This window comes from Nestor notabilis, unplaced genomic scaffold (assembly GCF_000696875.1).
Source record: "Nestor notabilis isolate BGI_N333 unplaced genomic scaffold, ASM69687v1 scaffold2613, whole genome shotgun sequence".
NCBI classification, from domain to species: Eukaryota; Metazoa; Chordata; class Aves; order Psittaciformes; family Psittacidae; genus Nestor; species Nestor notabilis.
In genome coordinates this window covers 7,755-21,951 of record NW_009923084.1, presented here as the reverse complement: position 1 = coordinate 21,951, position 14,197 = coordinate 7,755, and the positions used below count along the sequence as shown (strand labels likewise).

The window sequence follows — 14,197 nt, the reverse complement described above, 5'->3', positions numbered from 1 at the left end:
CAATTTAGAGGTAAGGATGTTGTGTGGGACACAACCACCATAACCACCATGCTGTAGGTTAGCCCAGACTGATGGTGGTCTCCACATCTCCTACTGGACAGAGAGGAACGGAAGTCAGCAGGACAAAAGGACACAGGGAGGGAACAAGATAATTTGTGTAAGAATTTTCCCTAAGGACTAGAGGACTCAGCCGGGAATGGGGAGGAGGCTCCAGAGTCTCTGCTTCCGGGACTGTTTATGCATTTTACATCAAACACTGAATAAAAGGCTGCACATATGACTCAGAAGTAGTGTTATGCTTCCACAGCAACAAATCTTAACCAGATGAGTCAAGACCTGTCTTGCACGCTCTCTGTCCTCCTGTGCAGTGTCCCACAGAAGTGAAGGTGTCCCTTCTTCCTTCCCTGCCTCCACACCTTGAGAAGGATTGATGAAGATGTGGGATTGAACCCTGCAGTCTAAAGGAAATACAGGTCTGGATTGCCTCCTTTTTGAGAGATAGAGGTACCCAGAGGGACAGAAAGCTATGCAGCCAGCTCTATTAGGAAAGCAGGTGTTTTGTGAGGTGCCAGATTGTGCCCAAGCACATGTAGGCATGTCTGCAGCATGCAGACAAAATCCTTCAGGGACACCAGTGGCTCCTTCTTCATGACCATGGGTTTGTGGTGCAGAAAGAGGAGGAAACCTCTCAGAGATGCCTTGCTGAAGTGCGTCCCAAGGAACCACATTACATGTGTCCACACAAGTGGAAAAGTGGCCTCCTGAGCGCGGTTTGTTTTCAGGAGTTGAGAATCAAGAATTGCCTTCCAAAAGTGATAGTTAATCCCCAAAATAACATATATTCATGCTTTTGCTGAGTGTTGCTGGCCTTGGCGAGTGCTGAGTTTATCCATTGTTCAAATTGGTTTAGCAGCACTTACAGCTTATCAAATTAAGCTGAAATAACATAGACAAGCTTTAGACTAACTGAAGCTTACCTACCACAGGAATTTTCCAAGAATTTGACAAATAAAAAATTAATTTAGTTAATCATATCAGCCTTTCTGCTATAGAAAGAGCCCAAGAAAAAACAGATAACCTTGGCATCTTTTGCCATGTCAGAAAAATACTCCTCAGGCATGACCCGGGTTAATCTGATTTTGCTTCAGATTTGCAGCTTGGGCTGTGTGACCTTTCATTCCCAATATTTACTTTTTTTTTTTTGCTTGGTTTGTGTGTGTGAAAAAAAGTAACATTTCTTCCTAAAAGATCCACTAGGATAAAATGTGTTTGCTACTGGTTTTGAGTCATGTTTAATAGGTGGTTATTCTTCAGTGGTTATTTTATCGGTGGTCAATTGGATAACGCTTCACAGCTCTCTGGTGCAGGGGAATGTATAATACCAGACCTGTTAAAAAGCAAGAGTGAGCGTTAGCTTGCTGAGCAGTAAATTAAGCTTGTGAATCATGTGTGAAAAAGGTGATATCACAAGATCCTTTGGGTCCTTCTCCAGAGGCAGTGGCAGGTCTGAAGGGATCCCCCAGGGTTCCTCAGTAGCTGGTGCGATGTCTTTCACTGCCATAACCTTTGACTGCTAATCAAGGGTTTCCCAAACAGTGATAAAGGGGTTACATAGATTTTGGGTTGAGTTCCAAGAGACTATTTAGGTACTTGGTAGGATTTAAATGAATGTCAGACACCTACGTTCAGAACTGCAATAAAGAAAACCCCCACCCAGTTGCCACCCAGCCCTCTGGGCACTTAAATTCACAGGGTGCCTTCCAGTACAACCTGCAACTTCACCCACAGCTCTTCTTCTTGTTGTTGCTGGAGGGCCCATGGGTGGAGAAGGGGCCTCCTCCCACATCAGCCCCACCTCAGTGTGGGGAAGAAGAGGGGAAATGCTGGAGGGAGGAATTGTGGTGGCAGTTGGGCAGGTTGGGCTCTCCCTCTGGAGGATGCCCCAGAGTGACTTCATGTTTTGCAATAAGCAGTGGATAAACACAAAAATAATCTTGAGATGAAGGTGAGGTGGGAAACTTGAGTTATGCAGCATTCTCCTTCCATCCCTGATTCTTGTAAAATACCATACAGTCAGCATGGTTCCACATTATTGGTTTTATATGTCTGTGGCAAGTAGGAAAGTTACTCTTATCAATGTCTCTTTTTATCTTACAGTGACCAAGAACCAGGAAGGTGTCTGTCCATCACCCCTCACCTCTGCTGGTTGTGGGCACACCTTCCAGCTCCCTGCCAGAAGTCACGTGTGTCTGCAAGAGCAAACCCCTTGTGTCTCTGACCCTCCATGGATAGCTGAACCTGCCCCCACCTGCCAGCGTGACTGGGTGACATAATTATCAATTTCATTATTAATTTCATTCCTTATACATCCAAATATATTGGAGGTTTTTTCTCTATCAGAAAAACTGAAGAGTTCAGGCCCTTGGGAAACAGGGAGTTAGATGAGGAGCTCACATTTTTCCTTTAAGTGCATTTTATTTTCCACCTACCACAGTGTGACTTTCCCAAAGTGCCTTAATTTCTCTCTGATCTCAACTAATTCTCTCTCATCATCTGATGATTTTGTCTTCTATTAGCCTTTTCTGGTAAAAATATCCCTTTAAACATAAATAATCATCAGGGATGCCAAAATAAAATTGAATCTTCAACCCAGAGTTTAAGGCATTTGCTGGGAATTCTAATTTTTGCTGCATTTCTTCCATGTTAATACAAACTATTATTATTGTTATTCCTCCCTTTGGCCAAAGAGGAATGGGGGGACAGCCAGGTTCAGCCCCAGCTGGGTGGCTGAAGTGTGCAAGACATGAGCACTCTGCTCACTGCTCAAGGCTTGTCTGCACTGGGTAACTTTGCAGGGACTGGCAAATTGGTTAAATTTTGACTAGATAAACAACCAGAAATTGAGTAACTGTGAGGGTGCGTTTTTTTCAAACAGCCTATTAAAGCCCTGTTGGATGCTTTTAAACAGTTTTGTGTTATCCCCAACTGAACACACACTGTGTGTCTACCTGGGAGATGTTCTGATTAAACCCAAGCCATCAGCCCTAATTACAAGATTCAGTTCTCCCTCCTGTGTCACCCAGGTCCTGCTAAAAGCTGCATCTGTGCTTCACTGTTGTGAACTTCAGCCCCAGGGACTTTCAGGAAATTTTACCTGGGCCACAGTGATCACCAGTTGCCTTTCTTTCCAGGCTTTCCATATATCCTAAGTGGCATCAAAGGACACAGTCCAATTCTTTCTTGAGGTCATCGTCAGGCTTTATACAACATTGTCGTCATTGTTGTCCTTGTTATTTAATAATTGCCTAAATTTCCCGGATGTCTCCAAGACATCACTGAGGCGCGTCCCTGGCCTGAGAAGTGCGTCCTGTGAAAAATAACAAGGAGGTGGTGGTGTAAGATATCAGGAGAAATTACATTGCCCAGGAATCCCCCATGGTTTTGATGACACAGAAAGGCTGCACCAGGCCGCTCTGGAGAGATAAGAGCATAACCAGCTGAGCCCTTGGGTCTGAAGGAAATAAAATAATTCCCATGGATTGGGAGTCCTGGTGGGTCGGGAGCCAGCAGGGTGTAAAACCTTCCTGTCTTACTGATCTTGCCACCCCAAAGGTCCTCTGATTCATGGGCTTGTACACAAGTAAACAGCTGTCAAACATCCAAGCCAGCACAGAAAAAAGGCCCTCATATTAGTTAATAATAGAATCATAGAATGGTTTGGGTTGGAAGGGAACTTAAAGATCACATAGTTCCAACCCCCTGCCATGGGCAGGGACACCTTCCACTAGACCAGATTGCTCAAAGCCCCATCCAACCTGGCCTTGAACACTGCCAGGGATGGGGCAGCCACAGCTTCTCTGGGCAACATGTGCCAGTGTCTCACCAGTCTCACAGTGAAGAACTTTTTCCTAATATCTAATCTAAATCTACCCTCTGTCAGCTTAAAGCCATTTCCCCTTGTCCTGTCACTACCTGCCCTTGTATAAAGCCCTCTCAAGATTTCTTGTAGATTTCTTGAACCCCTTTAGGTACTGGAAGGCTGCTATAAGGTCTCTCTGGAGCCTTCTCTTCTCCATGCTCAACAAGAGCCAAACCATTTTAGGGAGCTCTCTCTTTCCTTTTCCAAGTAATGAGCTCTTTTCTGCAGTCACCAGCAAATCACTGGAAACAGCTGGAATGGTGCTGAAAGCATGACCTCATGTCAGTATGGGCACTTTGGTCCACATGGTAATGGGGCAGCATTGCTGCCTGCAGTGGGTGGGCACGGCCCAAACGGGGAATTCTTTACCTGGATGTGCTGCAAGGAGGTAATAGCTGCTGTGTGAAATGGGATCTGATGTTGCAAAAGGGCTGTGCAGAAAGTGGCTGAGTAGTGTTGCTGTGTTTTTAAGGAGTTACACCCTTCCTACAGGACTGGCCCAAGCATGCTGAAATCAACGGGGATTTGCTGAGTGACAATGAGGAGCTTTGGATCTGGCCCTGAAACATCCGCAAGCTTGCCAACACGATTTTCACAGCATGGACAGGTGAGAGGAGGCTGCAGTAGAACCTGCAGCATAGACGGATGACCCAGTGGCACAGGTAGGTGGTAGCCAGGCGGTGGCAAGGTGCAGGGAGAGGCACTCCTGCCCGTATGTCTCTTGGCAGGGATGAAGCATGGTGCTGACTCGGGCCCTTGCTAGGACTTGATGGCTGAGTCAGGGCTCTGCAAGAACCTCTCCTTGTCTCCTCCTCCCACGGACCCACCTGCCCATTTGTCTGTGTGTCAGATGAAGCATTGAGTGCTTCTCTGCAGAGAAACCCATGGAGCCACCCAGCTGTGCGTGCATGCTGAAGAAGCTGTCATGCTCCACCACTAGCATCAAGGATGTAGGTGGGAAATTGCAGAAGTGTTATTTGCATCCCATCCCCATAATTTTTCTGCTGAAAAGAGCCAATTTTTGTCTTCTGTGGAATATGAAAAGGAGACCGTTCACCTTTACGTGCTAACCTGAGAAATACAAGCCTGACAACACAGGGCTGTGAAGGGAGATGAGTACACACGCTGCCTGTGGCAGGGGAAAGGCTGCTTCAAGGGTAGTGCTCTTGCTGCAGCAAGTGCTGAAAAGTCCCTACAGAGAAGTTTGCTGAGGTGATGGTGTCTGCCCATGGGCATGTGGAGGGGGAGCAGTGGCCAGTATGGTGTAAGACTCCAGATCCAACATTCCCTCTGGCTTCAGAGGCCATGCTCTCTGAGAGCCTGGCAGAAATTTGTCCATGATGATCATACATCAAATTAAAAATGTGCATGGAGAACTCTTAAATGCCTGCCCCTCTGCCTTCCCATCACAAGTAGCTCAGTGTGCATCAGCTAACAAAGACAAGAAGCAGCAAGATTGCTTTTAACCCAGGTCCCCAGCTACTCTGTTTGCTGCAAATCAATAAACATATTCTATGAGCTAAAAGTTGAGCTGTGAGTAATCATTACTCAGATATACACAACAGGAACCATGCTCAACTCCCCATCCCTGGAAGTATTCAAGGCCAGGCTGTGCAGGGCTTTGAGCAACCTGGTGTAGTAGAAGTTGTCCTGCCAGGGGGCAGGGGCAGGGACAGGAGGTTGGAAGTAGATGATCATTAAGGTCCCTTCCAACCCAAACCATCCTATGATTCTATAATTCTCCCAGGCTGGCTGCTGGGCACATCCTCACCTTGCCATTGCTCAGTCACTGCAGCAGCAATGGGAAGCCAGCAAAAGGCAGCCTGTGCTACTTTATGAAGAACAGAAAGCACAGCCGTTTTAGAAAAGGGTAGAAAGGAGGACCCTGGGAACTACCAGCCTGTCAGCCTCACTTCTGTGCCTGCGAAGATCATGGAACAGATCCTCCTAGAAGCTCTGCTATGACACATGAACTACAGGGAGGTGATTCAAGATAGCCAGCATAGCTTCACCAAGGGCAAGTCCTGCCTGACCAACCTAGTGGTCTTCTGCAATGGAGTGACTACATCGGTGGACAAGGGAAGAGCTATGGATGTTGTTTATCTGGACTTCTATAAGGTCTTTGATGTGGTTCCCTACAACATCATTCTCTCTGAACTGCAGAGATATGGATTTGATGGGTGGACTGTTTGGTAGATGAGGAATTGGTTGGATCATAGAATCATCATAGAATGGTTTGGGTTGGAAGGGACCTTAAAGATCATCTAGTTCCAACCCCCATGCCATAGGCAGAGACATCTTCCATTAGACCAGGGTGCTCTGTATGATTGCATCCAGACAGTACTGGTCAACAGACGAATGTCCAGATGGAGACTGGTGACAAGTGGTGTTCCTCAGGGGTCCCTACTGGGACCAGTACTGTTTAATATTTTAATTAATATTTAATATTTTAATTAGTAGGATTAAGTGCACTGTTAGCAAGTTTGCAAAAGACAGCAAGCTGAGTGGTGCAGCTGACAGGGACAGGATACCATCCAGAGGGACCTGGACAAGCTCCAGAAGTGGGTCCCTGTGAACTCATGATGTTCAACAAGGCCAAGTGCAAGGTCCTGCATGGAAGCAACCTCCTGTTATCAATACAGGCCAGGGGATGAATGAACTGAGAGCAGCCCTGAAGAGAAGGAATTGGACATACCAGTGGATGAAAACCTGGACATGAGCTGGCACTGTGTGCTCACAGCCCAGAAACCAACCGTATCCTGGGCTGCATCAAAAGGAGCGTGGCTTCAGACTCCACCTGGAGTACTGTGTTCTGCTCTGAAGTCCTCAGTACACGAAAGACATAGACCTGTTGGAGCAGGTCCATAGGAGACACACAAAAATGATCAGAGGGTTGGAACACCTCTCCTAAGAGGATGGGCTGAGAGAGTTTGGGTTGTTCAGCCTGGGGAAGAGAAGGCTCCAGGGAGATCTTATTGCAGATTTTCAGTACTTAAAAGAGACTTGTAAGATGGCGACAGACTTCTTAGCAAGGCATGTTGTGATAGAACTAGGAGTAATGGTTTCCACTGAAAGAAGGTAGATTTAGGCTAGATATAAGGAAGAACTTCTTGACGATGAAGGTGGTGAAACACTGGTTGCCCAGAGAGGTGGTAGATACCCCATACCGGGAAACATTGAAGGTCCAGTTGGATGGGGCTTTGAGCAACCTGACCCAGTTGCAGATGTCCCTACTTATTGCAGGAGGGTTGGACTAGATGACCTTTAAACCCAAACTGTTCTATGATTCTGTGAAATAAATTTATTTCAGAAGCATTGTAATAAAAACGTTGGTTCAGTAAGGGAAACAGAGGAGCCAGTGCTAATAGAAAAACATACCAAGCAATCGGGAGCTGTGGTGGTGCTTTCCAGCATGCCATCGTGGAGCAAGGGTGGGTGAGGCACTGGGCCCGCACAGCGTGTAGAGTCTTCTGGGGAGTCAAATTCACTCCAACCTGGAAGCAAAGAGCTCGCGGCTGCAGTACATGGGGTGGAGTAGGCAGCCTAGCTGTGTAAAAAGAGGAGAGTGGGTTCAGACCATCCTGTGACTGGTCTTACTTGCACCTTGGCATGCAGGGTTGCTGGGAAGGGCTTAGGTCAATGGAAGAACAACTCCAAGGTTGCAGGGGGACTAGGTGAGAAGAAGAGAGAGAGAGGGATGGACGAGGGCTTGCAGCAGGGCTGGAGTCAAGGGCTGGTGTGTGTATTAGGGACAGAGTTTGGCAGATGCTGCTGCATGTACCTGTACATGGTCAGGGCTCCTGCCTGTTTGATAGGAACAAAGACAGGAGGATGGAGGCAGTGGTGGGAACTTGCAAGAGAACTTTTCCAGAGGCTCTGATTAATCATTTAGCACCACAGCCAATTTAAGCAATCTCTGCCCCAGGCATAACAAAGGGGAAATCGCAGGGTGGGGAGGCAAAGTAGGGATGGGCAGGGACAATTAAGCCAGCTGTCATCAGAGAAACTGGCTGAACTACCACAGCTGATGGCAGTGCCAGTATAGCATAAAACAACAGTCACCAGTGATCAGATTTGGAGGGGATGTCCTCCTCAAAGGGGACAGCTATCGGGCAGAAGCAAGGGCAGGCACAGAGAAAGACTGGGAGCTGGTGTGCTCTGCAGTTCAGAGCAGCCCCAGCCACCTTGTGAAGATGGAGGAGGAGGTCCCTGCAGAGAGGTTTAACACAGTTGCTTTCCTGCTCAGACCACAGGATGCAGGATGTGGCAGGCAGCTGGGCAGTGGGAAGGTGACTTGGAGAAACCAGACCCTGAAAGCTGCCACTTCCTCATGATACCATCTACTTCAGCCTAACCCAACAGGAGATGATGAATTAATTTAAAGAGTGCACTGAAACCACTGGGAACATTTCCTTGTCAGTAATAAAAGTCAGGGGATATTTCAGATAAAGGTGAGCATCTGCAATCAGGGTTGCACATAGTGTGACAAGGAACATCCCAGTCACAACTGGTCTTCCCTGTGAAGTCAGTGACTTAGCACTAGTGAAGCCTTGGATAAGTTCCAGCTCTTTGATCTACAGCTGTCCTTGGTGTAGGTTGGACAGGGATATGGCAGATTTGTTTCCTGACCTGTCTGGCTGTCAGGATACCCCAGCACCAGGGCAGTATTCCTTGACTGCATTTTACCAGGTCCTGCTATCACACAGGAAATGCCCAAGCAACCCAACCCCATTTGTAGCACACCCATGGACACAACTGTGCTGATGCACAAAGGACCACAAATGCCCAATTTCTTCATTTAAGCTTTTCCCACTTACCCAGATTTAAAATAGTAACAGATGTGGAACTGATCTAGAAATCCAGCTGCTGGAACATAAACCCACTGTTTCAAAACTCGTAAGCAGGAAATGAAGATTACCATGTAAAGAGCTATTGTCAAATCCCCATTTGGGGTTTAGTAGGCCTATGCTTTTACTATAGACCAATAAAAGCCACCCTCTTGCATTTGAGGAAAAGCTATCTGCCTCAGGGTGTTTTCCAAGCTTGACATTCAGCATAAGGCTACTTCTGTTTGATCACTAAAAGTGGTGAGGCATGATCAGACATAATCATTAACTGATCTCTATTCATATTCCCTATATGGTATGTGATTTGCAGCATGTTCTGGATGAAAGTCCGTAGCTCAACTTGTTCCACGAAGCACAGTTCTGGAACAGGCATATCTGTGTCTCCACACCCCGAGGCCAGCACAACAGGAGGCCTTAGCCCTCGCTGGCTCCCCTGGGGGGTGATCCAGTGAGGTACAGCCTTGGCACCAAGTACCTTCCTGACCCTATGGGAGCAGGTCCATTACATAAAGGTTTAAACCATTGCCATAGCGGGACATGGAGCCTGGAGAGGAAGCCATCACAAGGGCACTAGGATCAATACCTACAAAGGGAAACTTGCAGCACTTCTCTCTGCAGCCTGAAAACACAAGCAGAAGTGAGAACAAAAGCACACTAATATACGATTAGTTTTTTTTTTCCCCTCCAGCTTGCTGGTAGACAGATTCAGAAGATCAGCAGCAATCTCTTTTCACAATAGCAATTGAAAAAGAAAATGTGCTGCAAAGGCAGGAAAGATCAGGAGCTTGCCAGCAGAAGAGAATAGAAAAATGGCAGGGCTCAGCTCAGGCAGGGGCAGAGCTGACTCTAGGTATTTTCTCTCTCCTGTTACTTGTACACCCTGTTAGGGTTCTACTAGTCTCACATATATCTGCCAGCCAACTCACACCCACTTACAGCATGCACAAACACAAAGCTGTGCTGGCTCCTGTAAGATGAGATGCAATGCAACAGGGGAGGGAAAACCACAGAGTGCAATCCCTGCTCCTAGAGATACCTGCTCTTGAAAGGACAGCTCCACAATACAAAAACAATGAGGCTAATCCACTGAACTGGTGTAAGGAAAAAAATTAAAATCAACTCTGCTGACATCAGCATACCCATGAGATTTTTATCCTCGTGAGAAGTGACCCAAAACCAGCAAACACACACAAGATAGTAGAAGTAGGGTCTTTATACTGCACCCACCTCTTTGAGAGCAAGGGCTCCTGAAGGCCAGCAGCACAGGCACCTTATCCTATGCACTCAAGGGTTACACGTACCTCCACTAGAGCATGGACAACAGAATCAGGGCATTAGTGCTCTGGCTGGGAATGAGGGATGTGTCTGAGGTACATGCACTTTGGATACAGAGTTCCTGCTTGAAAACCGTTTTTCATAAGCACTTGTCCTGCCTATGATCTCACTAGCATTCACATATGGACTCTCACTTCATTGACAAAGATTAAAGAGTTTGCCTTTTATTCAGAAGACTTGTTCCATTTCCAGTGATACCTTTCCATGTCCTTCAAATCAAAAAGCCCCTAGTTTCTTAACAGCACCAACAGTCTATCACAAAACAAAGCCAAAAAAGTTCCATGATGTGATATAGCATAAAGAAACAAATACAGCTGATACATTAGAGAAATAAACATTTACATAAAATTACTTATGTTGCTATAAAACCAGTAGTATGCAATTAAAAGATCAGTAAGGTTACCAGGTGTGCTAGATGTTTAAAGCAAGTATACTTAGGCTGTATCTACACTGGCATGCTGGCTTTAAGCATAACTTTGCACCCAAGACCTAGCTACCTCAGTTATCCACACTACATGTGGTGGGCTTTCACACAGCTTCCCCTACAGCCAGCAAGCAGAGTGGATGCAAGTATCTAAAGCTCCAGGCTCAAGCAGCACTTGCAAAGCTGTAAAGATGTAGCCTACTGCTGTCTCCTCCCTACAAATATGGTATTACAGGGTTCATCTGCATATGCCTGGTTAAGAAACAAAACACTCAGTTGTGTACTGTAACACCTTAAGCAACATGGAATCTTAGATTTTAGAAAAATATTTTAATTATCAGTTCACAAGTAAAAACTATCACTATTACAAAACAACTTGTAATACTAGAATATCTAGCTTGGAAAGATTTTTGTTTTTATTGCTGTTGCATTTAGTTTTAGGAGCTGTGTCAGCATGAAGGTATTAGTGAGTTTCTCACTTGTCATAGTCAGCTTGTAAGGGTAGTCATAGGAAGATACACTTTCCTATTTAATCCTCATGCAATTTTCACATGTGTAGGCTGCACTGATTCTTCAGATGCACATACTTGACACCTGACACTATGTATCACTTGTCTCCACCAACTTAAATTGTTTAATAAATTTCATCTGCAGCCTTTAAAGATTCACTCCAAAAAGAGTGAACACCAGCACTGATACCATCTTAGCTACTCGTAAATCCTATAACTGTGTTCTGACAGCTATCAGATATTAACTCATTCATTTCATTTTGTTTGGTTTCTTCCTTATTCTCATGGTTGGAGTGATGCTTGTTATTTCCAGCTTTTTTAGATTTTCTGAGGAAAAATTTTGTCAGTAAGTAACATAATTCAGCCACATTTAAAAGAATGCAAATGCTGGACACAGCAATCATGAAAATAGTAAACACCGTCTTTTCAGTAGGTCGAGAAACAAAGCAGTCCACTGTGTTGGGGCAGGGCCATGCATTACACTTCATTAAGCGAGGCATGCGGAACCCATCGTACATGAAATAAAACGCATACATGAAGACTGCTTCAAAGACCAGTCTGAAGAAGATGCTGCTGGTGTATGTCCACCACAAGGAGCCCTCAATACGAAACCTCTGTTTTCTGATCTCTTCAATGTCCTTGTATTCGCATTTCTGGTCTCCCTTTCTGAACTGCCTCTTCTTCTCGTGTCTCCTGTAAGCAACGTGCATGGCCACCAGCAGTGCAGGTGTGGAAACAAAGATCAGCTGCAGGGCCCAGAGTCTGATGTGAGAGATGGGGAAAAAGTGATCATAGCAAACATTCTTGCAACCAGGTTGCAGAGTGTTGCAGACAAAGTCATCTTGTTCATCTCCCCAGACTCTCTCTGCAGCCACAACCAGGATCATGATACGGAAGATGAACAGGACTGTGAGCCAGATCTTCCCAATGCTGGTGGAGTGTTTATTTACGCCTCCTAAAATGGTGTGCAGAGCTCCCCAATCCATTGTTTTGTTTTAATTGTCTGACCTAAGACAAATAAACAAAATTGTTTAACAAATAAAAACTGTTAAGCTCTTAAGACAAATAAACAAAACCATTAAATAAACAAATCCTGTCCTGATTAAGGAAACAGAACAGGAAACAAATACCATCAAGAATGTCACACAAAATAAAGGCAGTATCATACAACTGCAGCATATCCATTGGCTGTGGTAGCATTTTGTTGACACAGTGGGCTTACCTATAAACAGTTACAAATAATCTAATAATGTATCAGCAGGTAATATTTCATTACTTGATTACACACATGGTATCACATTTATTTGACTTCTAGGTGTATTTGCCAACTGAAAACAGCCATTAGCCACATGAAACGGAAAAAGCAGACGGGAAATTGATGAAAACAGCCATAAATAAAAAGATACAACTTCTAGTAGTTTGATAACAGTACAAAAGAATAGATGACATCAGCCAGAAGTAATGTAGGTGTTACATTAAAAAAAAAATAAAGGTGTTAAACAACTAGAATTCCTATATGAATTAAGCCAAGCTGGCCCATCCTTAGCTTTGAAGTGTAAACAGCATTTGCATGGGTACATTCCAGGAATAAAGACAGACCTTCAAGACTGCTGCAGATGCTCTGCATCCTCCATGAGCAGGTCTGGATAACCTTATTAACAAATTTAAAAAACATGACTGTAGGGCTCTCTATTGTTAGTTGAGGTACATTCCACAATAGCTTGAAGCAGTGAAGGTGAAGTCTTGGTCATCATCTATCTTGAGCTGGATGTTTAAAATCAGTGCTTAAAGACTCATCCCAAAATTGCATGTCTCTATAACAAGAGTCTAGGGCAACTAGACAAAGGCTCCTTCATTGTCACTGCCTGCCAGGAGATTTCCCCCATCCCTCTCTCCCCACCTTGTAACAAGACTGTATTACTCCTAGAACAGGGGAGACATTTCAGAGGCTGGGAGAGTCCTAAAGTCAACATTTGAAGAGTTCAGACAGGCCAGCAGTAGCTCAGAGACTTTTCCAACATAAGCATATGGTTTCCAGTAGGCAAGTTTCAAAGTACTATGTCTGTTATCAATTAAATCAACTAAAGGATTTCACCTTTGTCTCCCACATACCACCCCCCCAGGAACACCACAACTATCTGGGTTTGTCTGGCTTCCACAAACAGCAGCCTTTCAGAGAGAGCAGTCAGAGGCATTTCAGCCCACTTCCCCACTTCAGCTGGGTTTACAGAAAGTTAGTATGCAAGCTACTGTAGATTCAGGAAATCAGCATTTGTCATGACTACCAGCCAGTGCTTGCAGATCTCTTTACTCCAAAATTCCTTACTCTAAAAAACCTTCATGAAGGTTTTTATTTCTCAACTTTGTTAATCTGTTTGCATCTTAGAATCAATCACAGAATCAACTAGGTTGGAAAAGACCTTTAACATCATCCAAATCCAACTATTACCCCAGACCATCTTTCTTTGGCATTTACAGTACAAGGCATCAATAAGCAAAACCACATTTTCAAGGTTTCCAGAGGAAAGCAGCCACTGGCAAAGGCCATTGTATCCATCACGTGAGAGAATGTGCAAGATTTCCCTAACTCTGAGCTGGGCCACATTGCATGAGGAATTAAGGCTTATTTTGCCGTTGTCTTCTACATCATCACTCATTCTGAATAAAGTCAAAATCTTTTCTGGTTTACAGCAGTTACATGTAATCAGTAAGTCACATACAATAATACAGAGCACCAGTCAAATTACACTACAGTGCAGGGAAAATGAGGACATTTGCTATATGAATGCAAAGGGGCTTTTTTTATTGAGCAACTGAAATGCGTGATCTCCTTTCACCGGTTCCCATAAGCTACACTTCCTTCAGGTCACGTTTGTTGACTATATATCAGGTATACAGGGATACACTTCAGGAGGTGAATATCAATAAAGATGGACAAAGATTTTCTTCAGATTGGAGAAATCTTTCCTGATCCTCCTTCAGGATGCAGAATCTATGTGGACTATTACCTCTGTATCTCTCAAAACAGTCCTGGAAGCAGTTACCTCCCTATCCTGCTAGGTTATTTTTCTAAGAAGAAAGTTTATTTTTCATTAGCATACAGTCTTCGTAGGTTAAGAACCCTATGAGGGCACAGGAAAGACCCTTAATACTAGAGTTACTT

General features: G+C 44.8%; 1 protein-coding gene across 1 annotated transcript; it reads right to left on the bottom strand.

Annotated features, from left to right (window-relative positions):
- Positions 1-10,901: 10,901 nt before the first annotated feature.
- On the bottom strand, positions 10,902-12,038 carry LOC104401359 (gap junction beta-6 protein). The gene has a single exon (XM_010011937.1). The coding sequence runs from the start codon at positions 12,018-12,020 to the stop codon at positions 11,229-11,231; it is 792 nt and encodes a 263-aa protein (XP_010010239.1). The 5' UTR covers positions 12,021-12,038; the 3' UTR covers positions 10,902-11,228.
- Between the last annotated feature and the right edge of the window lie 2,159 nt (positions 12,039-14,197).

Excerpts from the sequence above, each read along its gene's own strand:
- LOC104401359 (XM_010011937.1), bottom strand. The coding sequence starts at position 12,020 with ATGGATTGGGGAGCTCTGCACACCATTTTAGGAGGCGTAAATAAACAC.